The following is a 25,393-nucleotide window of genomic DNA, read 5'->3' as shown; positions in this document are numbered from 1 at the left end:
CGTATACACAAGAATATAACTACAATAATACTGCTCCTATATACAAGAATATAACTACTATAATACTGCCTCCTATATACAAGAATATAACTACTATAATACTGCTCCTATATACAAGAATATAACTACTATAATACTGCTCCTATATACAAGAATATAACTACTATAATACTGCTCCTATATACAAGAATATAACTACTATAATACTGCTCATATATACAAGAATATAACTACTATAATACTGCTCTTATATACAAGAATATAACTACTATAATACTGCTCCCTATATACAAGAATATAACTACTATAATACTGCTCCTATATACAAGAATATAACAACTATAATACTGCTCCTATATACAAGAATATAACTACTATAATACTGCTCCTATATACAAGAACTACTATAATACTGCTCCTATATACAAGAATATAACTACTATAATACTGCTCCTATATACAAGAATATAATTACTATAATACTGCTCCTATATACAAGAATATAACTACTATAATACTGCTCCTATATACAAGAATATAACTACTATAATACTGCTCCTATATACAAGAATATAACTACTGTAATACTGCTCCTATATACAAGAATATAACTACTATAATACTGCTCCTATATACAAGAATATAACTACTATAATACTGCCTCCTATATACAAGAATATAACAACTATAATACTGCTCCTATATACAAGAATATATCTACTATAATACTGCTCCTATATACAAGAATACAACTACTATAATACTGCTCCTATATACAAGAATATAACTACTATAATACTGCCCCCTATATACAAGAATATAACTACTATAATACTGCTCGTATACACAAGAATATAACTACAATAATACTGCTCCTATAAACAAGAATATAACTACTATAATACTGCCTCCTATATACAAGAATATAACTACTATAATACTGCTCCTATATACAATGATATAACTACTATAATACTGCTCCTATATACAAGAATATAACTACTATAATACTGCTCCTATATACAAGAATATAACTACTATAATACTGCTCCTATATACAAGAATATAACTACTATAATACTGCTCTTATATACAAGAATATAACTACTATAATACTGCTCCCTATATACAAGAATATAACTACTATAATACTGCTCCTATATACAAGAATATAACAACTATAATACTGCTCCTATATACAAGAACTACTATAATACTGCTCCTATATACAAGAACTACTATAATACTGCTCCTATATACAAGAATATAACTACTATAATACTGCTCCTATATACAAGAATATAATTACTATAATACTGCTCCTATATACAAGAATATAACTACTATAATACTGCTCCTATATACAAGAATATATCTACTATAATACTGCTCCTATATACAAGAATATATCTACTATAATACTGCTCCTATATACAAGAATACAACTACTATAATACTGCTCCTATATACAAGAATATAACTACTATAATACTGCCCCCTATATACAAGAATATAACTACTATAATACTGCTCGTATACACAAGAATATAACTACAATAATACTGCTCCTATATACAAGAATATAACTACTATAATACTGCCTCCTATATACAAGAATATAACTACTATAATACTGCTCCTATATACAATAATATAACTACTATAATACTGCTCCTATATACAAGAATATAACTACTATAATACTGCTCCTATATACAAGAATATAACTACTATAATACTGCTCCTATATACAAGAATATAACTACTATAATACTGCTCTTATATACAAGAATATAACTACTATAATACTGCTCCCTATATACAAGAATATAACTACTATAATACTGCTCCTATATACAAGAATATAACAACTATAATACTGCTCCTATATACAAGAATATAACTACTATAATACTGCTCCTATATACAAGAACTACTATAATACTGCTCCTATATACAAGAACTACTATAATACTGCTCCTATATACAAGAATATAATTACTATAATACTGCTCCTATATACAAGAATATAACTACTATAATACTGCTCCTATATACAAGAATAGAACTACTATAATACTGCCTCCTATATACAAGATATAACTACTATAATACTGCTCCTATATACAAGAATAGAACTACTATAATAATGGTCCTACAAGAATCTACAGGAATATATATCTCTACTTGCGCCTAGAAACAAATGTATCAGATTCTTGTAATGAGCAGTAATTATTTAGCCTTCAATTTTTATACAAGCCAAGCTCCACATCAATTTTGCTGCAATTAACTTTTTAAGTATTGCCCTGTGAAGGGATCTTCCAGGTTGACCTATTTGCACTACGTTATTTTGTGATGATGACACTGTATACGGATACTAGCTTAGGGTTAATCAAGGTCTTGCAGAGTCAAAGGCCCACAAACCTTTCCCACAGAGAAAGGAAAGAAGCTTCCTTACAGTGAGTTATTTGGCATCACAGAAGGTGTGGAGGGTTGGTGAGGGATTGAGGGAGTATAAAGCGATCACTGAAAATGATTAACGCATCAGCCAGCAAATAACTAAACAAGACTAATACCGGCCAGATCGACGGAGACATCTGTATCTCTGTACACATTTCATTGAAATGAAAGAGGGTTAGCGGATGTGTGTATAGGAGGCTTTCACGGACTCGCAATGTCATCCAGATTTCATAAATCAAACAAAATCACTAGCGAAAAAAATAGAGACACGCTCGTTTTCCAAGCTGAGGTCATGGTACTGAGGCAGCGCTGAAAATACATTTTACAATTATGGCTGCCAAATATTTATTAAAACATAGTTCCTCTGTCCCGCCATATTATGTTGAGCATTTCTAATAATCTACACTGCTCAAAAAACTAAAGGGAACACTTAAACAACACAATGTAAAGTCAATGACACTTGTGTGAAATCCCACTGTCCACTCAGGAAGAACACAGATTGACAATCAATTTCACATGGAACAGACAACAGGTGGAAATTTATAGGCAATTAGCAAGAAACCCCAATAAAGGAATGGTTCTGCAGGTGGTGACCACAGACCAGATCTCGGTTCCTATGCTTCCTGCCTGATGTTTTGGTCACTTTTTTATGCTGGCGGTGCTTTCACACTAGTGGTAGCATGAGACGGAGTCTACAACCCACACAAGTGGCTCAGGTAGTGCAGCTCATCCAGGATGGCACATCAATGCGAGCTGTGGCAAGAAGGTTTGTGGTGTCTGTCAGCGTAGTGTCCAGAGCATGGAGGCGCTACCAGGAGACAGGCCAGTACATCAGGAGACGTGGAGGAGGCCGTAGGAGGGTAACAACTGTCACGATGCCGGCTGGCAGGTGGTGGATCCTCTGTGCCAGAGAGGGATTGGCGTGGACCGTGCTAGAGGATCGGTTCTAAGTCACTACTGGTTTTCACCAGAGCCCGCCGCAAAGCGGGATGGTCTTGCTGCGGCGGTAGTGACCAGGTCGTATCCCCTAGCAACGGCTCAACCTCTCTGGCTGCTGAAGATAGGCGCGGTACAAGGGAGTAGACAGAAGCAAGGTCGGACGTAGCAGAAGGTCGGGGCAGGCAGCAAGGATCGTAGTCAGGGGCAACGGCAGAAGGTCTGGAATCACAGGCAAGGAGCACACAAGGAACGCTTTCACTGGCACTAGGGCAACAAGATCCGGCGAGGGAGTGAAGGGGAAGTGAGGTGATATAGGGAAGTGCACAGGTGTAAACACTAATTGGAACCACTGCACCAATCAGCGGTGCAGTGGCCCTTTAAATCGCAAAGACCCGGCGCGCGCGCGCCCTAGGGAGCGGGGCCGCGCGCGCCGGGACAGAACTGACGGGGAGCGAGTCAGGTACGGGAGCCGGGGTGCGCATCGCGAGCGGGCGCTACCCGCATCGCGAATCGCATCCCGGCCGGAGGTGGTAACGCAGCGCCCCGGGTCCGTGGAACCGACCGGGGCGCTGCAGTGAGGGAAGTGTAGCGAGCGCTCCGGGGAGGAGCGGGGACCCGGAGCGCTCGGCGTAACAGTACCCCCCCCCTTGGGTCTCCCCCTCTTCTTGGGGCCTGAGAACCTGAGGATCAGACTTTTGTCCAGGATATTGTCCTCAGGTTCCCAGGACCTCTCTTCTGGACCACAACCCTCCCAATCCACTAAAAAAAAAGTTTTTCCTCTGACTTTTTTAGAGGCCAAGATTTCTTTGACAGAGAAGATGTCCGAGGAGCCGGAAACAGGAGTGGGAGGAACAGATTTAGGAGAAAAACGGTTGAGGATGAGAGGTTTAAGAAGAGAGACGTGAAAGGCATTAGGGATACGAAGAGAAGGAGGAAGAAGAAGTTTGTAAGAGACAGGATTAATTTGAGACAAAACTTTAAAAGGACCAAGATAGCGTGGTCCCAACTTATAGCTCGGGACACGGAAACGGACATATTTAGCGGAGAGCCATACCTTGTCTCCAGGGGAAAAAATGGGAGGAGCTCTTCTTTTCTTATCTGCGAATCTCTTCATGCGAGAAGAAGCCTGTAAGAGAGAATTTTGGGTCTCTTTCCATATGGTGGAAAGATCACGAGAAATTTCATCCACAGCGGGCAGACCAGAGGGCAAGGGGGTAGGGAGGGGGGGAAGAGGGTGACGGCCGTACACCACGAAAAACGGAGATTTGGAGGAAGATTCAGAGATTCTGAAATTATACGAGAATTCGGCCCAAGGTAGAAGATCTGCCCAGTCATCCTGGCGGGAGGAAACAAAATGTCGTAAATAGTCACCCAAGATCTGGTTAATTCTCTCTACTTGTCCATTGGATTGAGGATGGTATGCAGAAGAAAAATTTAATTTAATCTTGAGTTGTTTACAGAGAGCCCTCCAGAATTTAGACACAAATTGGACGCCTCTATCCGAGACGATCTGTGTAGGCAACCCGTGAAGACGAAAAATGTGTACAAAAAATTGTTTAGCCAACTGAGGCGCTGAAGGAAGACCAGGAAGAGGGATGAAATGTGCCATTTTGGAGAATCGATCAACGACCACCCAAATAACAGTGTTGCCATGGGATGGGGGTAAGTCAGTAATAAAATCCATACCAATCAGAGACCAAGGTTGTTCGGGGACAGGTAGAGGATGAAGAAAACCAGCGGGCTTCTGGCGAGGAGTCTTATCCCGGGCACAGATAGTGCAGGCTCGCACAAAGTCCACCACATCAGTCTCTAGAGTCGGCCACCAATAGAAGCGAGAGATGAGTTGCACAGATTTCTTAATGCCCGCATGACCTGCGAGATGGGAGGAGTGACCCCATTTGAGGATCCCAAGGCGTTGGCGTGGAGAAACAAAGGTCTTTCCTGGAGGAGTTTGTCTGATGGAGGCTGGAGAAGTGAAAATCAGGCAGTCAGGAGGAATGATGTGTTGAGGAGAGAGTTCAATTTCAGAGGCATCTGAGGAACGAGAGAGAGCATCGGCCCTAATGTTCTTATCAGCAGGCCGAAAGTGAATTTCAAAATTAAATCGGGCAAAGAACAGAGACCACCTGGCCTGACGAGGATTCAGCCGTTGGGCAGACTGGAGGTAGGAGAGGTTCTTGTGATCGGTGTAAATAATAACTGGAAATCTTGATCCCTCCAGCAGATGCCTCCATTCCTCAAGTGCTAATTTAATGGCTAGAAGCTCTCGATCCCCGATGGAGTAGTTCCTCTCCGCCGGAGAGAAGGTCCTGGAAAAAAAACCACAAGTAACAGCATGCCCGGAAGAGTTTTTTTGTAGAAGGACAGCTCCAGCTCCCACTGAGGAGGCATCAACCTCCAATAGGAAGGGTTTAGATGGGTCAGGTCTGGAGAGCACGGGAGCCGAAGAAAAGGCAGACTTGAGTCGTTTAAAGGCGTCTTCCGCTTGAGGAGGCCAAGACTTGGGATCGGCATTTTTTTTTGTTAAAGCCACAATAGGAGCCACAATGGTAGAAAAATGTGGAATAAATTGCCTGTAATAATTGGCGAACCCCAAAAAACGTTGGATGGCACGGAGTCCGGAGGGGCGTGGCCAATCTAAGACGGCAGAGAGTTTATCTGGGTCCATTTGTAGTCCCTGGCCAGAGACCAAGTATCCTAGAAAAGGAAGAGATTGGCATTCAAACAGACATTTCTCTATTTTGGCATAGAGTTGATTATCACGAAGTCTCTGAAGAACCATACGGACATGCTGGCGGTGTTCTTCAAGATTGGCAGAAAAAATCAGGATATCGTCCAGATATACAACAACACAGGAGTATAGGAGATCACGAAAAATTTCATTAACAAAGTCTTGGAAGACGGCAGGGGCGTTGCATAGACCAAAGGGCATGACCAGATACTCAAAGTGTCCATCTCTGGTGTTAAATGCCGTTTTCCATTCATCCCCCTCTCTGATGCGGATGAGATTATAAGCACCTCTTAAGTCCAGTTTGGTAAAAATATGGGCACCTTGGAGACGATCAAAGAGTTCAGAGATGAGGGGTAGGGGGTAGCGGTTCTTAACCGTGATTTTATTAAGACCGCGGTAGTCAATGCAAGGACGTAGAGAGCCATCTTTTTTGGACACAAAGAAAAATCCGGCTCCGGCAGGAGAGGAGGATTTACGGATAAAGCCCTTTTTTAAATTTTCTTGGACGTATTCAGACATGGCAAGAGTCTCTGGGACGGACAGAGGATAGATTCTGCCCCGGGGTGGAGTAGTGCCCGGGAGGAGGTCAATGGGACAATCATAAGGCCTGTGAGGAGGTAGAGTCTCAGCTTGTTTTTTGCAAAAAACGTCCGCAAAGTCCATATAGGCCTTAGGGAGACCGGTTACATGAGGAAGCACAGGGACACGGCAAGGTTTACTGGGAACCGGTTTTAAGCAGTCCTTGGAACAAGAGGGCCCCCAACTCTTGATCTCCCCAGTGGACCAATCCAGGATTGGGGAATGGAGTTGAAGCCAGGGAAGTCCAAGAAGGATTTCAGAAGTGCAATTGGGGAGGACCAACAGTTCAATCCTCTCGTGATGAGATCCGATGCGCATTAGAAGGGGCTCCGTGCGGAAACGTATAGTACAGTCCAATCTTTCATTGTTTACACAATTGATGTAGAGGGGTCTGGCGAGACTGGTCACCGGGATGTTGAACCTGTTGACGAGAGAGGCCAAGATAAAATTTCCTGCAGATCCAGAGTCCAAGAAGGCCACAGCAGAGAAGGAGAAGGCAGAGGCAGACATCCGCACAGGCACAGTAAGACGTGGAGAAGCAGAGTAGACATCAAGGACTGTCTCACCTTTGTGCGGAGTCAGCGGACGTCTTTCCAGGCGGGGAGGACGGATAGGACAATCCTTCAGGAAGTGTTCGGTACTAGCACAGTACAGGCAGAGATTCTCCATGCGGCGTCGTGTCCTCTCTTGGGGTGTCAGGCGAGACCGGTCGACCTGCATAGCCTCCACGGCGGGAGGCACAGGAACAGGTTGCAGGGGACCAGAGGAGAGAGGAGCCGGGGAGAAGAAACGCCTCGTGCGAACAGAGTCCATATCCTGGCGGAGCTCCTGACGCCGTTCGGAAAAACGCATGTCAATGCGAGTGGCAAGATGGATGAGTTCATGTAGGTTAGCAGGGATTTCTCGTGCGGCCAGAACATCTTTAATGTTGCTGGATAGGCCTTTTTTAAAGGTCGCGCAGAGTGCCTCATTATTCCAGGATAATTCTGAAGCAAGGGTACGGAACTGTACGGCATACTCGCCAACGGAAGAATTACCCTGGACCAGGTTCAACAGGGCAGTCTCAGCAGAAGAGGCTCGGGCAGGTTCCTCAAAGACACTTCGAATTTCCGAGAAGAAGGAGTGTACAGAGGCAGTGACGGGGTCATTGCGGTCCCAGAGCGGTGTGGCCCAAGCCAGGGCTTTTCCAGACAGCAGGCTGACTACGAAAGCCACCTTAGACCTTTCAGTGGGGAACTGGTCCGACATCATCTCCAAGTGTAATGAACATTGGGAAAGAAAGCCACGGCAAAACTTAGAGTCCCCATCAAATTTATCCGGCAAGGATAGTCGTATTCCAGAAGCGGCCACTCGCTGCGGAGGAGGTACAGGAGCTGGCGGAGGAGATGATTGCTGGAGCTGTGGTAGTAACTGTTGTAGCATAACAGTCAGTTGAGACAGCTGTTGGCCTTGTTGCGCAATCTGTTGTGACTGCTGGGCGACCACCGTGGTGAGGTCAGCGACAACTGGCAGAGGAACTTCAGCGGGATCCATGGCCGGATCTACTGTCACGATGCCGGCTGGCAGGTGGTGGATCCTCTGTGCCAGAGAGGGATTGGCGTGGACCGTGCTAGAGGATCGGTTCTAAGTCACTACTGGTTTTCACCAGAGCCCGCCGCAAAGCGGGATGGTCTTGCTGCGGCGGTAGTGACCAGGTCGTATCCCCTAGCAACGGCTCAACCTCTCTGGCTGCTGAAGATAGGCGCGGTACAAGGGAGTAGACAGAAGCAAGGTCGGACGTAGCAGAAGGTCGGGGCAGGCAGCAAGGATCGTAGTCAGGGGCAACGGCAGAAGGTCTGGAATCACAGGCAAGGAGCACACAAGGAACGCTTTCACTGGCACTAGGGCAACAAGATCCGGCGAGGGAGTGAAGGGGAAGTGAGGTGATATAGGGAAGTGCACAGGTGTAAACACTAATTGGAACCACTGCACCAATCAGCGGTGCAGTGGCCCTTTAAATCGCAAAGACCCGGCGCGCGCGCGCCCTAGGGAGCGGGGCCGCGCGCGCCGGGACAGAACTGACGGGGAGCGAGTCAGGTACGGGAGCCGGGGTGCGCATCGCGAGCGGGCGCTACCCGCATCGCGAATCGCATCCCGGCCGGAGGTGGTAACGCAGCGCCCCGGGTCCGTGGAACCGACCGGGGCGCTGCAGTGAGGGAAGTGTAGCGAGCGCTCCGGGGAGGAGCGGGGACCCGGAGCGCTCGGCGTAACAACAACCCAGCAGCAGGATCGCTACCTCCATCTTTGTGCAAGGAAGAGCAGGAGGAGCACTGCCAGAGCCCTGCAAAATGACCTCCAGCAGGCCACAAATGTGCATGTGTCCACTCAAACAGTCAGAAACGGACTCCATGAGGGTAGTACGAGGGCCCAACATCCACAGGTGGGGGTTGTGCTTACAACCCAACACCATGCAGGACGTTTGGCATTTGCCAGAAAACACCAAGATTGGCAAATTCGCCACGTGTTCCCTGTGCTCTTCACAGATGAAAGCAGGTTCACACTGAGCACATGTGACAGACGTGACAGAGTCTGGAGACGCCGTGGAGAACGTTCTGCTGTCTGCAACATCCTCCAGCATGACCGGTTTGGCCGTGGGTCAGTAATGGTGTGGGGTGGCATTTCTTTGGGGGTCCGCACAGCCCTCCATGTGTTTGCCAGAGGTAGCCTGACTGCCATTACGCACCGAGATGAGATACTTAGACCCCTTGTGAGACCATATGCTGGTGCGGTTGGCCCTGGGTTAATCCTAATGCAAGACAATGCTAGACCTCATGTGGCTGTAGTGTGTCAGCAGTTCCTGCAAGAGGAAGGCATTGATGCTATGGAATGGCCCACCCGTTCCCCAGACCTAAATCCAATTGAGCACATCTGGGACGTCTCACTCCATCCACCACAGACTGTCCAGGAGTTGGCAGATGCTTTAGTCCAGGTCTGGGAGGACATCCCTCAGGAGACCATCCTCCACCTCATCAGGAGCATGCCCAGGCGTTGTAGGGAGGTCATACAGGCACGTGGAGGCCACACACACTACTGAGCCTCATTGGGACTTGTTTTCAGGACATTACATAAAGTTGGATCAGCCTGTAGTGGGGTTTTCCACTTTGATTTTGAACGTGACTCCATATCCAGACCTCCATGGGTTGATAAATTTGATTTCCATTGATAATTTTTGTTTGATTTTGTTGTCAGCGCATTCAACTATGTAAAGACAAAAGTATTTCATACGATTAGTTCATTCATTCAGATCTTGGATATGTTATCTTAGTGTTCCCTTTATTTTTTTGAGCAGTATATTTAAAGATAAATTTTGCCCAAATACTGTTTACAATGTCTCTTCTGCAGACTTTACTTTAGGTAGAAAGAAGCTTTGAAGTTTCCTCATACTTCTAATAAATGCAATGAAATAATGTTTTTGTGCGCTTCGCACAGATCTTTATGTAAATAAATGCATGGACTCGCGGCCTACTGCCGGTCCACATACATACACACATATATATATATATATATATCTTGCCATTGGGCTCCTTTCTTTCATGAACACCAACTGCTCACTATGTTCTGGAAATATTAAGGTTATGATTATTATAGCACACACACCTGTCTTTCCTATGTAGTCTTACCCTTTAAGTGCATTTAGGGTTCTTACACACATCCTGTGGATTTTTTTTGCGGATTTGCCACTGTGGATTTAATGTTAATAGTTTGAATTGAAGGGATTATCCTGTGTTTTCAAAACAATAATATGGTGCTGGGGTGGGGAGGAGGGTTGGGGGGAATAGAAAAAAAACATACTTACCTGTCCCTGATCCCTTGCAGCTCCCGTTCGGCCCGATCTACGTTCTTCTTTTGCAATGGACGTCAATTTCAAAAGCAGGAAGAAAAAAGAAGATGGGGGACAAGACAGAGCCAATACGGGAGCTGTGGGGGATTGGAGCGCCCAAAAGCCTATTTCTTTTGTGTTCAAAACATTGGATGTTTAAAATTCTATTTACTATTCTGGTAGTGAGCAACTGTTTATGCTGGGCTGAGGTGCATGTATTTTGTAATGGAAAGAATGGAGAAAAATGCTGCCAGACACTATATGACAGAGAGTCTGTACGACAGAGAGAGGGAATTTTAACAACTGTCCAAAACAGCTGCCCCTAGGGAAAGTTGGGAAGTCACCATACACAGTCGATGGCTGTCTGAATCAGCAGATTCAGCCAACAAATAGCTGGCTTCAACCAGCTTTATAGTGATTTCCTCCTTTAAACTCCCTCCCTCCCCCCCCCCCCCCCAACATGTTTAACAAATCCCTTACTCAATGTAGGGGAGTCCCAAGCAAGATTTTTGATATTTGTAATTTGAAAGGAAGCATTATGTAACAGAACACTGTGCCACAGGATAATCCACACAGAAGACTCCAATCCCTTAGATTCCACCATTGGGTGCACCCTATACATTTTCTTTATGGTTGAAGATTTTTAAAATTACATTTTGCAATCAGCCCATCTTTTCCCATAGTTCATATTTCCTAAGGTAAAAAAAAAGACAAGTTCATGAAGTTCTCTCTATAACCCTCCTGTGTTGATCTAAAGAAAGGCAAAAAAAACTCTTATGGAGATTGATGCCAATTTCCCCATATGAGGGGGAGAAATTCCTTCTGGGTTCCAAATAATAAATCTCTGGATCACATTGTAGGTTGAAAATAGATTTCTATCTGTTTGACATCAGTTCACCAATTCAGATCTGTCTTTCCACAGGAAACTCTAAACCTGAGCCCCAAGAAGGCGGATGTTGAATTGTGATGAATACCTGCTAATAAATGATGCCACACATGCACTTTGTGCAAAATTTTAAAATTTAATAATAGGGACTTAGCGTTATAGTGTGTGTCTCAGTCATGTAGAAAGACACTGTTGTAATCATCACCCACCCCTTCCCATGCTCTGCTGTCATTTAAGGAAGGTTAATGTGCAGAGCTGGCTCCGCGCCGTAGGCACAAGATCCCATAATCCTAACAAGTGTCACATACTGTAATTGATTGATCAAATCTAAGCTTTGCTAATGCTTTAAACACCCCATCTGTTCTCCGAGACCTGAGCAGAGGAACGCACCAGCATCTTACGCCTTCCAATTAGCCAGAGCAATTTCACAATTAGACAATTGATTTAACGATGGATTATGTCAGGCCGGGAGGATAAGCGCTTCTAATGTCTGGGAGAAAATACTGTCCTCATATGAGAAGTCATTAAGATGGGGGGAGGTAACTAAAGAAAAAATGATGCGTTACGTTGGCTGCAATATAAACATATCAGGTCCTGTGTATGATCGTCAGTTTCTCCTTACTTACAGGGAGTAATATGGCCATCCAATTTATATGCAAAAAGAAACTGTGGCAAAATCTTAACAGTGGCGGTAACTTTTCTGCTTTGGTTGTATAGCAGCCACCTGCTAGTATTGGGCTGTCCTTGCCTCTCTCAATCCCCTTGCCAGCTAGGCCAGCCATTAAGACTACAGTGGGGTAAAAAAGTATTTAGTCAGCCACCAATTGTGCAAGTTCTCCTACTTATAAAGATAAGAGGCTGTAATTTTTATCATAGATTATAACCTCAACTGTGAGAGACAGAATGCCGTGGCCCCGCATTATAGATCGGGAGCGGACTCATGACGTACCGGTACGTCATGGGTCCTTAAGGAGTTAAGAGTCTCCTCTGTCCTCCACTTGTTACCTGTTTTAATGGCTCCTGTTTGAACTTGTTATCAGTATAAAAGACACTTGTCCACAACCTCAAACAGTCACACTCCAAACTCCACTATGGCCAAGACCAAAGAGCTGTCTAAGGACACCAGAAACAAAATTGTAGACCTGCACCAGGCTGGGAAGACTGAATCTGCAATAGGCAAGCAGCTTGGTGTGAAGAAATGACTGTGGGAGCAATTATTAGAAAATGGAAGAAATATAAGACAAGAGCTGCAATGATTAATCGATAAAATTGATTAAATTCGATAATGGGATTCGTTGTTGACCTGTAAGGAGGTTACTGCAGGCAGGGGGGCGTTCAGGCGCGAGTCCCGAAAATCCTGCAGCAGCCTCAGTGACAGTCTCAGGCTGAGACTCTCAGCTCCACCCTCCCATCAGCGTTACCAGTTAGGAGGCTGCTGCTTCTTCTAACTGTCTCCTCCCCCGCCGCCATTTTACCAGTATTTCCCCCACTCAGCCCATGAGGATCAGTGACCCTCCATTTTCTGCCGCCGTCCGCCGCCACCTGCCACTGAGGTTCCAATACAGCACACACTCACTGTGCTGCGGCCCTAGCGGCCGGTGATCCTCCCAGGGCCTCCGTCTCTGTGTGTCTGCAGTCTTCTCTGCACTACACTGCTATACACATGGGGGGTATGTGCAGAACAGACTGTAGACAGAGCATTGTACCCTAGTGTCTTCTACAGACCTTATGGTGCAATGCTCTGCAGCCTGCACATACCCCCCCCATGTGCATAGCAGTTTGTGTACATTCCTATACAGGTGGGGGTATGTGCAGAGCATTGCACTCTAGTCTGTACTACAGACACAAGGGTGCAATGCTCTGCAAATACCCCTATGTGTATAGCAGTATATGCAGAGCATTGCACCCTTGTGTCTGTAGTACAGTGTGCAGTGTACACCGCTTTACCCATGGGGGTATGTGCAGAGCATTTCACCCTTGTGTCTGTAGTACAGACACTAGGATGCAATGCTCTGCACATACCCTGATGTGTATAGCAGTGTGTGTGTACTACATACACACTGCTATACAAATGGTAGTATGTGCAGAGCATTGCATCCTAGTGTCTGTACTACAGACACAAGGGTGCAATTCTCTGCACATACCCCCATGGGTATAGCGGTGTGTATGTAATACACATACACTGCTATACACATGGGGGGTGTGCAGAGCATACCCTAGTATTTGTAGTACTACAGAGTCTGTACTACAGACATGGGTCAGATGCAATGCTCTGCAGTCTGCACATACTCCCCATGTGTATAGGAGTGCTATATAAAAAGAGTAAAGTAAAAAAAAAAGTAAATTAACTGCTCCCCCAATAAAAATCAGCTCCCCCTTTTCCTATTGCTATACAAAAAAAGTAAAAACATTTTTTTTTTACATATTTGATACTGCCGCATGGCTAACTGTCTGAACTATTAAAATATTAGTGAATTATTAACATTTTATTTTAATAATTCAGACAGTTACCCATTCGGCAGTATCAAATTTACACTGGTTTCTGTACAGGATCGATAATAACCGGCGTAAAAGTTTAAAAAAAATTATGCTGTTTGGTCACATCACATGCTAGAAACTTTTAATATAGCCATTGCACATAATTTTTCAAGTATAATAAGCTGAACCCCTTTTTTTGGAATTTAGAATTTTTTTCCGATTAATCGATAAAATAATCGACAACTAATCGATTATTTAAATAATTGTTAGCTGCAGCCCTATACAAGACCACTGATTATCTCCCTTGATCTGGGGCTCCACGCAAGATCTCACCCTGTTGTGTCAAAATAATCACAAAAAGTGAGCAAAGATCCCTGAACCATACGGGGGCGACCTATTGAATGACCTGCAGAGAGCTGGGACCAAAGTAACAAAGGCTACCATCATTAACACACTACGCCACCAGGGACTCAAATCATGCAGTGCCAGACATGTCTCCCTACTTAAGCCAGTACATGTCCGGGCCCGTCTGAAGTTTGTTAGAGAGCATTTGGATGATCCAGAAGAGTATTGGGAGAATGTCATATGGTCAGATGAAACCAAAGTATTACTTTTTGGTAAAAACTCAACTCATTATGTTTGGAGGAGAAAGAATTCTGAGTTGCATCCAAAGAACACCATACCTACTGTGAAGCATGGGGTGGAAACATCATGCTTTGGGGCTCTTTTTCTGCTAAGGGACTATAACGACTGATCCATGTAAAGGAAAGTATGAATGGGGCCATGTATCGTGAGATATTGAATGAAAGCCTCCTTCCATCAGCAAGGGCATTGAAGATGAAACGTGGCTGGGTCTTTCAGCATGACAATTATCCAAAACACACCGCCTGGGCAATGAAGAAGTGAGAAGCATTTCAAGGTCCTGGAGTGGCCTAGCCAGTCTCCAGATCTCAACCCCATAGAAAACCTTTGGAGGGAGTTGAAAGTCCGTGTTGCCCAGCGACAGCCCCAAAAAAAGCACTGCTCTAGAGGAGATCTTCATGGAGGAATGGGCCAAAATACCAGCAACAGTGTGTGAGAACCTTGTGAAGACTTACAGAAAACATATGACCTCTGTCAGTGACAACAAAGGGTATATAACAAAGTATTAGAGATGAACTTTTGTTATTGACCAAATACTTATTTTCCACCATAATTTGCAAATAAATTCTTTAAAAATCCGACAATGTGATTTTATGGATTTATTTCCTCATTATGTCTCTCATAGTTGAGGTATACCTATGACGAAAATTACAGGCCTCTCTCATCTTTTTAAGTGGAAGAACTTGCACAATTGGTGGCTGACTAAATACTTTTTTGCCCCACTGTATCTTTGTCAGTGGCCAGGCAATTCTGGTTTCCATCTTAAGCTGTTCCCTACTTCTGTTGATTTATCAATGGGCCTTTGGTCCTGTGCCCTCAAAGCTGGAGGACATTTGGTAGCACACACCTTGGGCAGATTGTCCAAAACTACTACTTTGTGACTGATTTAAAACCTATATCAACCTAGACCTGCCACCAAACCTGCCACCAAATGGAACCAGCTCTGGAAAAAGGACGGTAACTGTGGCTGCCATATTGTCACCACCAGTATGTAAAGGGAAACATTCATTGTAGATCAATTAGAGAAAATACTGTAACTCCCTTCCACGACTACTGCACATGTCTGGGCTGCCCAATAGCAGCCATATGGTCTCTTTGGTATGTACACCATTGTATATAATGGATAATACTACACAGTAGGGGTGATGATTGTTCCCTATAACAATACATATTGCATGGGAATACTCTCAAAGCTTTACTAGAACCTCTACAAGAAACAACTGGAGTCTTTGAGTCTCTTTATAAAGGAAACTATTGTTTGGCACAGCCCTAGGTCATATAATGATACCATGCAATATAATATTTTTACAAGGCCTCTCAAGTTTTGCCACAAGAGGATGAAAAGCATCCAGTGTCAGCAGGAATATCCCCCCCATCCCTGCTCCACGATGCTGTTGTCATCAAGCCGTCGGATATTCCGTTGGCTGCAATTCTGCTTGATCTGGACAACGCTTCCCTCTGGCTTTCCTCCATTTTGGCTCTTTTTATATTATTGCTTTATTCGAACATCAATAATCTGGTAAAATTGACAGCTATTATTATACAGCAGCCAGTAATAAGATTTTGATAATGTGTCTTTCCTGTGCAATAACCTTCCTGAATTGCCTCTTGCCAAATCATTATTTAGTATTTGTTTGCTTAATTCATTCATCTGCTGCTATGCTTCACCCGGACGTCTGGGCACCCCAGCTGCGATAGAATGAATTAATCCCTGTGTAGAAGGACGTCATCTTGAGTGGAGTTGTCAAAACTGATGCAGAACCTTTGCCTTTATTTATCGTGACTGGCAGTCAAAGGGCAAACAGATTATTGTGGTCTCTCCTATCATATTGCAGACGGTTCAGCAATCTGTAGTCTATAAGTGATGGCATGTGGCAGATTGTGTGCACAAGTGTAAAGTAATGATTTCAAGACATAAGGGTGGGTGGTGCAAAGCTTGGGTGGGTTTCTAGAGCACAAGAAGCTTTTAGAGGCCTTAACTTTCCACTTTGCAAGGTGTATACAGAGCTGCTAATAATTATTAACAAAGAAGGGTGAATTAAAACATAAATATACCTAGATAGATAGATATCTATTTACCAAAGTAGCCATGTGATGAGTTGCCAGGTTAATGCAAAATTTCTCTCAACAAAATATACAATAAGACTGGAATATATACTGTCATGTGGGTAGTCATCACTGGACCATTGCCAACACGGCATGGCAGAGATGACCCGCCCTGTTGCCAGTCTAAACCCTAAACATATTAGGTGTCAAAACTACTGGCACTAACTACTGGGGAACGCAAAAAAGAACATTCAGTAGAACTGTGACTATAGTATTTTCAACACACCACAGAAAGTCCAGGGCTTGTCTCCTGCTTGTTCTGGAAAGGGACACAGCTCCCACTGGGCGGTACAGTAGCCAAGGCATCCTTATGATGCCCATTGTGTTCTGTGGACGAGTCCTTTTCTGATGGATGGAACTCATGCCTGGAACTTTCTGGGCGTCATCTGGTTGCCTCTGCAAATGTGTCACCCGGTGTTCGCTGTCTCTCCCCGCACCAATCTGTGCAGAATGGGTGGAAGATAAATATTTGAACTTTAAAAGGCCTTGACGATAATATTTAGTAATCACATGGATGTGCAATAGGCAGAGCAATGGGGCTTTCCCTGTTATTATTAATATTGTATGCAATGCCAAATATGATTCCTTTTCAAAAATGTAATATTAAATTCCAGTGGGCTTTTCCACTTGTAGTTCCCGGTTGGCTGGTAGAGGTCCTAAAGCTTGTTGAATCCTGGGTCACAACATCAATTTTTGTGTCTGAGCCTGATTGCCATGAGCCGGTAATATTTTACTGAGATCCCGAGAGAGGTGATTGTTTCGGAGACAAATTAGAGCTTTGTAGCATTAGCAAATTGGTGTAATTATGAAAGGTGCCCTGGGCTCCGGGTGTCAGCTCCAGTTTGGCTTTGTTACTTGAAATGCTAATTGTCTATTTAGAGTCACAAGAGGGAACTTTAGTTCTCTAGTAAGTTGAAGTCAAATGTTTCTGCTCACCTTAATATATCTACCACAGAGAGTTAGCTATAACTTTTTATTTTTGCAGACATGTATACACATTTAACTTTTTATTTGGGGATTGTGCTTTCTGACCTTTCATGTAATAGTGTGCTCAATTATATTTTCCCATCAGCACATCTGTTAGACTGTGTTGACATTATTGTCTGAGCCTCTGCTGATAGCTCCATCATATTTGATGGGAAGAAATCCAAAGGATTTAGCCTTTTCCTCTTCACTAGAATGACACACAACATAATAGAACCTGATGGGCATCATTAGAAAGCATTAGGGTCTGTTGGATGCCATTGGTGTTACAGACCCAGTATTGCTGTCATTATGGTAGTGTTAGCAGAGGCTACAGTATTACACAGGCTCTGGAAGTCCTGCTGGATTTGGGTGCCAATCATCTAGATCAGCGCTCTTTCACCGAGCCTCTCACACAGCTCAGTATCAGGAACCCAGGGCCACCAAAAATGCTGGATCATTTGTGAATCTCAGTATAAATCATGTACAAATCAGTATAAATCATGAGTCACATGTGTTAACATAGTAAAATAGTTTGCTAGACTGAAAAAAGACAAACACCTATCCAGTCCTCCCTATAGTGTTGATCCAGAAGAAGGCAAAAAAGAGGCCAATTTTGCTAATTTTAAGGAACAAAACTGACTTGACTATTAAACCAAATAAACAGCCCTTCTTCAGAATAGACTAAATTTCACCTGTAATATTATGATACAGTACTCTGGAAAGTCCTCCAGGCCCAGTTTGTACGCATTTATTGAGTTTACCATGACCACTTCCTCTGACAAAGAGCTCCATCGTTTTACTGCTTTCACAGTAACGAATACATTTCTATGTCGGTGTAGAAACCTTAATTCCTTCATTATATACATAGAAGATATTATCGATATAGTCTTAAGTATAAATAAATTAATTAATCAATGAAAGGCTTTGCTACAGGCCACTGCACAGCAAGATGCCATGTTGGTGAGGCTCAGTGGACTAAAGTTAATATTTTACTCACTCATAAAACATATGCAGACTTCTAAACACTGTTTAGGTCCGCAGACACATGGCATCTCTGGTACAAAAGCATGTTTATAGGCCTTGGTGGGACGTGCCTCTCAGGTGGGAATACATAGATGCCAACCCCAGCATCCGAGTCTTATGGATCCCCCTTGGTGGGACTCCTGATTACACTAGCATCCTTTGGTTTAAATATGGGAACCAAGCTGATAAGGTTGTTTAAACATAAGTGTAAAACAAATAAAAATAACATGGTCAGAAATGTTTTCACAATCTGGCTCCAAATGGGTTGACTTCCAGTGACGGGAAGCAACAACTACAAGTAATTTGTGTTAAACCTATTCAGATCACCAGGCTTCCAATTCCAATTCCATCTGTATGATTTTCATGGTTGTTTCATCAATCTTCCTCTATCCCATTTAAGTGTTAGAGACATAATAGTGTCTTCAATGGAATTCTATGTCTGGGTTGTTGCTATGAGCTGATTTTATGCAATTATATGTTATATTGGATTAGCTTTGCTTAATTAATGTATTGTTTTTTTGCAGGGAATTGATGCCAAGGACATTAGACAGTCAGATCACCATGGAGAAGACTCCAAGTTACTTTGTGACCAAGGAGGCTCCAGCCCGGATCTCTGCCATGTCGAAGGACGCTAAGCTGATAGTGGTGGTGAGGGACCCAGTAACTCGCGTGATATCGGACTACACCCAGACATTGTCCAAGAGGCCAGACATCCCCACGTTTGAAAGCTTGACTTTTAAAAACAGAACTATGGGTCTAATCGACATCTCATGGAGTGCCATCCAGATTGGTATCTATGCCAAGCACTTGGAGAACTGGCTCCAGTATTTCCCTATGAGTCAGATCCTCTTTGTGAGCGGTGAGAGACTGATCACGGATCCCGCAGGAGAACTGGGACGTGTCCAGGATTTCCTGGGACTTAAACGAATCATCACGGACAAACATTTTTATTTTAACAAGACTAAGGGTTTCCCATGCTTGAAAAAAGCAGAAGGTAGCAGTAAACCCCATTGTCTGGGGAAAACTAAGGGCAGGACTCACCCCAACATAGACCCAGAAGTTGTCCAGAGATTGCGAGAGTTCTACAGGCCATTCAATATGAAGTTCTACCAAATGACTGGCCATGACTTTGGTTGGGATAGTTAACAGATATATGATATAGAATATACAATATATATTTTTCTAACACAGAAATGTAAAGTAAATATTTAGCATCACATCTTCCTATATACAAGACATTATATTGTGTCGTATGACAGCTTTTCTTTCCTGTAATATGTATAAAGTCTTATTTAATTACAGCTTTAGTTACTTATCTTCAAGTTTATTTTTGAAGTTTTTTTTTACAATGTAGAACTTTATAATCAGCATCTTTATATTGACATGTCCATACAAACTACAATATACAATGTCACAACCCTTTTACCTGGCCTCTGTATGGTTCCAAAAATAAGATCTCATGACACCTTGCACCAAATGCCCCATCCTTAGGCACATTACACCACAATAACTCCTCACCCCATCATTGATAAATGTGGAAAGAAAAACAACGACCTTGTTAAGTGCCATTTTGTATAATTTTTAACCCACCAATAACTGTGGTTAAATACAGTTATCATGTTACCACCTGCACCATCTACACTCTCCTATATGATCTGAACCACCTTGTCAATTAGCACTTGTAGCTGTATAACTTATCGCAGGCCAGACATTTTCACCCTACTTCATGGTCCAGCTATGTTTATAGTGTTGTGATCCTTCAATCCTCTTTTCAAAGAATTAAAGTGAATTTTATAGCTCAGATTGTAATTACAGTAGGTTGTCGACTATAGTTTGTTCACCATTTACTTATTTTCATTTTTTTTTTTACATATAATGGAGGCAGACATTTTGCAACCTTAAGGGGGATACCTCATAAAAATGACATATGGATAACAGATGGAAATCCCATTTTTTATGTGTGGACCAAAATTTGTATGGATGTGTCTACAAAACGGTGATTGTTCAATTAATAATTTTTCCTCATCACCCTCTCTCTAGCCAATGTCATTGGCCACCTTTAGAGCTAGTGGGCTAAATATAATGCCTAAAACTTGCCGTAAACATTAGAAACTCATCCGAATCCACAGATTTTGGAAGGATCTGCTGACTATCTAATGTGTATGAAGACAGGGAGGGAAAAGCCGCCATATCCATTCAAGTCGAACATGTCTGTGTACATGGTGGTCAGATTTAAGTGGTCAGATTTAAATAAACAACATGGCTGCATTCAGTATATACAGGAAATGTGAACATTTAAAACAAAGTTTCATGAGATCTTCATAAAGGTTATTAGTCATTTGGGGAAATGTTTGTACTTGTTTGAGGCATTTACGTAAAGTTTTGGAATTGTACCTCTCAAACATATCATTTAAAAGCATTTGTTTAACAATTAACACGTCTCATTATTCTGCTGAATTACCCACAAATAATTGTGTTTTCTCATTTCCAGCAGCATGTTTTATGATTGCTTTATTTCGGTGACACATGCGGTAAATGGCTCCGTTCATCTTACTGGAGAAATTATTCTTTTCCTCTTTTTTAATTGTCACCTCCTGCATTGCTCTGACTTATTCACACCATAAGCTAAGATTGTAAAAAGGGAAGACTTAGACCCCCCATCATTTTCTTATTGTTTAGTTTATGCTTAAATGCACCAAAGCCCAATGTGAAGTATCTGTAAGGAATTGCCTCATGTAAATTCTAAGAAAAGAAAATATAAAATGTCCTAATCAATGGCTTTTTTTCTACTTAATATGATGGGTTTTTTTTATTCAAAGTTGATCGTGCAAGACATTATTGGCTAAACTGTGATTGTGCCATTCACTATCTCCTACCCATAACTTGGGTCTGTTATATTAAATGGGTTTTCTCATGAAAGACGCTCATCCTTAACGGCACGAAAGGGGAGGACTATCTGGGTTCAGGGGCAACTGCTTAGACCACCACTGGTCACAAGAACAGGGATCTCATGCTCTCTCCCCATTATTTAATGAACACTGGTTCATCATTAATCTTTATAGGCCAAATAAAGATAGCTGAGCGCATATAACTGAATGGAGCCCATAGAACTGAATGGAGTGTCCAACCACCACTTCATTCAAATGGAGGGACACAAGAAAACTCTGTTACGATGATTTCAGGAGGTAATGCAAACTTACCATAGAGAATCTTATAGGCCACTCAATACACCCTAGGGAAGAACATTTGGAAAATTAGCTCTCCTCCAGACACAAAAGAGCTTGCTCTCTAGTGCCACCTTTAACAGGTAACATCCCTGTAAGTCAATGCTTGTCTCCTTAAGAGGAATCTGTCACCATGATGAATTCTAATCTATAGGCATCATGTTATAGAGCAGGAACAGCTGAGCAGATTAATATATATCTTGGTAGGAAAAGGTCCAGAATTACTTTTCATTTATTGATTGAAATCTATGATCTTTTTATGCGTAGGAGTCCAGTGGGAGGTCTTATCATTGATGATTGTTTTCCCTCAGCTCTTCCTCACAGTCCTCCCACACTGCCTACTCCCCTCCCACAACACCCCTCTCATTTTTCCGCCCAGAGTTGTTGCAGAAAATCTTATTTTACAGCAGACTATGGCACAGTGAGGTTGCAGCACCTACTGTTTCACATTATGTCTGCTCCTCTGCCTGTGGCATTGTTCAACACAAGGAAACGTGCTGTAATCACACCTCATTCTCCCTATATGATGGTGATGTAGACAGTGTTCCTAGGGGGGTTCAGACCACATCGGGTGACATCCTCTGGTGGGGTCACACCTTGGCCCAGCTGCCATGCGTCTAACTGTGTCACTAGTTGTTTTGTGAGCTCGATCTGCAATGCACACTGCACTGCAGATCTAGCACACAGAAATAATATGTAAATCTCATTGGGGGTTGGGGTGGTTTTGGGGCGACGAGGGATGACAAAAGTTCCTACAGCACCGGGCGTCACCAACCCTAGCAACGCCACTGGATGTAGACCGTAGGGGCTGGTTAGACGTGATGACAGGGCTAGAGCACTTAGACAAGATCCAACCATGCCTCCTGAGACAGCAGAAGATGATGGAGGAGCCAGGGAACTGCTGAGACAACACCTCACTGACAAAAAGAAGACTACACAACTACCTCTCACAGGTGAATTTCACACAAACATGCTTAAGCCAGAACAATTTGTGATAACACTATATAATAAACTATATTTCTTGTGGTGAAAGTCTTATTTACATGCAATTTTCTGATGCCGGAATACTCCTATAAGTGAAGATAATGGGAATGGCTTTTGATACTGGGTGCAACAATGAGTAATGTACTTTTGCAGCCAATAGCACATATTTGTCCAGGCAAATAAAGAGTTAAACAATATGGCATTGTGGGTCACAGCACAGGAGTGCTCAACAACAATAGTTTAGTGCAGAACAGAACGCAGTGTAATAGGGATCCATTAGTCTGCCGATCACATCGCTGCCAGTAAATTGTTTTAATGTGCAAAAATTGTCAGTGTCTTATTACATGAGAAACTGATGTGATTTGCTTTTAGCAAAGTAAAGTTCTTAGCAAATCCATACAGAGTAGGACAAGCGAAACCCACAGGTATTAAGACGTTGGTACACTGACTCAGAACAGCGAACATCTTGTACACAAATAAATTGCTTTTTAAAATTAAAAAAGGAAGAAAAAATAGAATAAAAAAAGATTTTGTGAAAGTGCAGTTGTGTCTGTCGGAAAGCTGGGAAGTTTTTTCGCAGCTTTTACTGATAATTACATGAGGAAACTTTAATGATAATGAGCTTCGAAAAAAATAAAACAATTTGTGTTACTTTGTGTATTGTAAATAATGGTTTTTCCACTGTTTTTTTTATAGCTTAGAGATACAATAGGAATCCATTTTGTTCAATCTCAATGAAGATTACAATTACAAAAGGAAAATAGAAAATTCTATTCTTTTTTGCGTTGTTAACGGGTGTGCACCTCAATTTCTGCCTCACTTCTAATAGCAATGTAATCACTTTGGATGTATAGCTTAGGAGATGAATACAGTGGTGGGGGTTGTCACAGACTGGATTGGATGGGAGTGGATTGAGTATAAGGGAAAAAAAGAAAAAGGGGGCACTCACTTGTAGTGTAGGAATTAGTGGTGCAGGTGACCCCACCACAACACCATATGGTACCTGCTAACCTTAAACAGTTGTGCATGGCATATGTAGAGGAAATTTTATATGCAGTATGCTGCACCAATGATGTTCAAGGCCCGGTAGGGTGGAAATGCGTCAGAGGAAGTAGTACCCATATCAGACTAGTGTTTGCACCATCACCTTATGTATGTGCTTCTAAAGAAGAAAGAAAACGTTTTAGGGCTCATTCACACAAAAGAAATTCAGCACTGAAATTTTCCTCACCGAATTCCACGTGAAAGGCCCCATAAGACAACAAACTAACTGATACTTACCCCTGCAATCCCATGTTCACCTTCTCGTCAGCACTCTAGGTCACATGACCGTCACAGCCAATCAGCAGTCCTGGAGGTCATGCTCTGTACTCCTGACATTATGGCTCCCATCACTAAGCAGTGATGACCGACAATCAAAGCTGCATCATAGTACAACACACTGTCAAAGGAAATGGGGACACTCATGTGTCAATTTATTGATACATTTTAAGGAGGAATAACAAAGGAACAACACATTAGAAGGCTTCAGAATACATGCATTTACTAACACAGACATGTCAGGAGAGATAAGAGATCCAGTTGCATTGTAGGACCATGTGAGACAGTTGTGCTGTATAATAGGAACACTTTTCCAGCCACTTCTGTTCTATTGTACAATTCCAGATATGTAATGTAGTAGATGCCAAGACACAATGAAATGTCTTTTTTCTGCTGAATTAAGGAAATGAACCAATGAGAACTGAAGACCATTCATCTCAGAGTCTTGCCCTTGAGTTGTTCAGGAGTCAGCGGAGGTAAGTAACATTCCAGAAATGTCTCAGTTTCACCTAAACCACACTATGTCTTCCAGTCCAGCATCTATAGACTCCGACCGCGCTCAAAGGATGCACGGAAAAAAGATTATTTCTCTGTCAGGATCGAAGAAACTGTCAGCAAGAGAGATCAGAGTACGTTTTAATGAGCTTTGCAAAGGGAAAAAATAAAATAATAGAAGCTTTTCACCCAAGACGAAGGCTTAAAATAAATACATTCTGCCACAGCTGATTATCAGAGGAATACTAAAAGGAGGAGAGAGAGGCTTTATACCCAAGTAACCCAGTTTTTCAAAGTCTTATCGGAAAAAAAAGTCAGCCCAAATTCTTCCACATTTTCCGCTGTTGCACTATATTTTCTGGGATAGTATTATTATTATTTTTAGCCTTCTTATTTTTATGGTTGCTTTAAGGAGAGAAATTAAAGGGGCTCTACCCTAAGAAAAGTACTGTGTTTCTGTATTCACTGAGCTGCCCCCAAAACTCCATTACCAATACCTTTTCATAACATTTTAAAAAATTGAAATGCTTTCCTTTTTCCCAACCTGAACAAGGGAATATGCGCATACATTGTAAGAAAAAGTAAAGGAAACCTTTTGAATTAATTTCATTTGAGCATTGATGACGAATAAAATGAGCTCTGATTGTTCTCTAAGTCACAATTATAGACAAACACTTATCTTAATTCACAGAAACTGTTGT

The 25,393-nt window shown here is 42.6% G+C and overlaps 2 protein-coding genes across 8 annotated transcripts in view; one reads left to right on the top strand and one right to left on the bottom strand.

Annotated features, from left to right (window-relative positions):
* The window catches only part of LOC130297601 (heparan sulfate glucosamine 3-O-sulfotransferase 3A1-like), a 191,701-nt gene extending 170,218 nt beyond the window's left edge, over positions 1-21,483 (top strand). For 4 of the 5 annotated variants that reach the window (XR_008849614.1, XR_008849612.1, XR_008849613.1 and 1 more), the window contains one exon: positions 19,194-19,302. Coding sequence is in view for 1 of the 5 variants with exons in the window: in XM_056550259.1 (XP_056406234.1) it covers positions 19,194-19,815 (622 nt within the window). In the remaining 4 variants the exon portion in view is untranslated. Of the gene's footprint in view, positions 1-19,193 lie in introns of all 5 variants that reach the window. The other variant, XM_056550259.1, reaches the window with a different exon arrangement.
* LOC130297600 (protoheme IX farnesyltransferase, mitochondrial) overlaps positions 1-25,393 on the bottom strand; it is a 492,900-nt gene that overhangs the window by 439,308 nt on the left and 28,199 nt on the right. Inside the window, exon 2 of one of the 3 annotated variants that reach the window (XM_056550254.1) lies at positions 24,159-24,318. The exons of the other annotated variants lie outside the window; for them this stretch is intronic. The gene's annotated coding sequence lies outside the window, so the exon portion shown is untranslated. The remainder of the gene's footprint in view (positions 1-24,158; positions 24,319-25,393) is intronic. 3 annotated transcript variants of the gene reach the window in all.

The sequence above is a fragment of the Hyla sarda genome, chromosome 13 (genome assembly GCF_029499605.1).
Source record: "Hyla sarda isolate aHylSar1 chromosome 13, aHylSar1.hap1, whole genome shotgun sequence".
NCBI classification, from domain to species: domain Eukaryota; kingdom Metazoa; phylum Chordata; class Amphibia; order Anura; family Hylidae; genus Hyla; species Hyla sarda.
The sequence above is the reverse complement of the archived record's forward strand: the minus strand, read 5'-3'. Positions and strand labels throughout refer to the sequence as shown.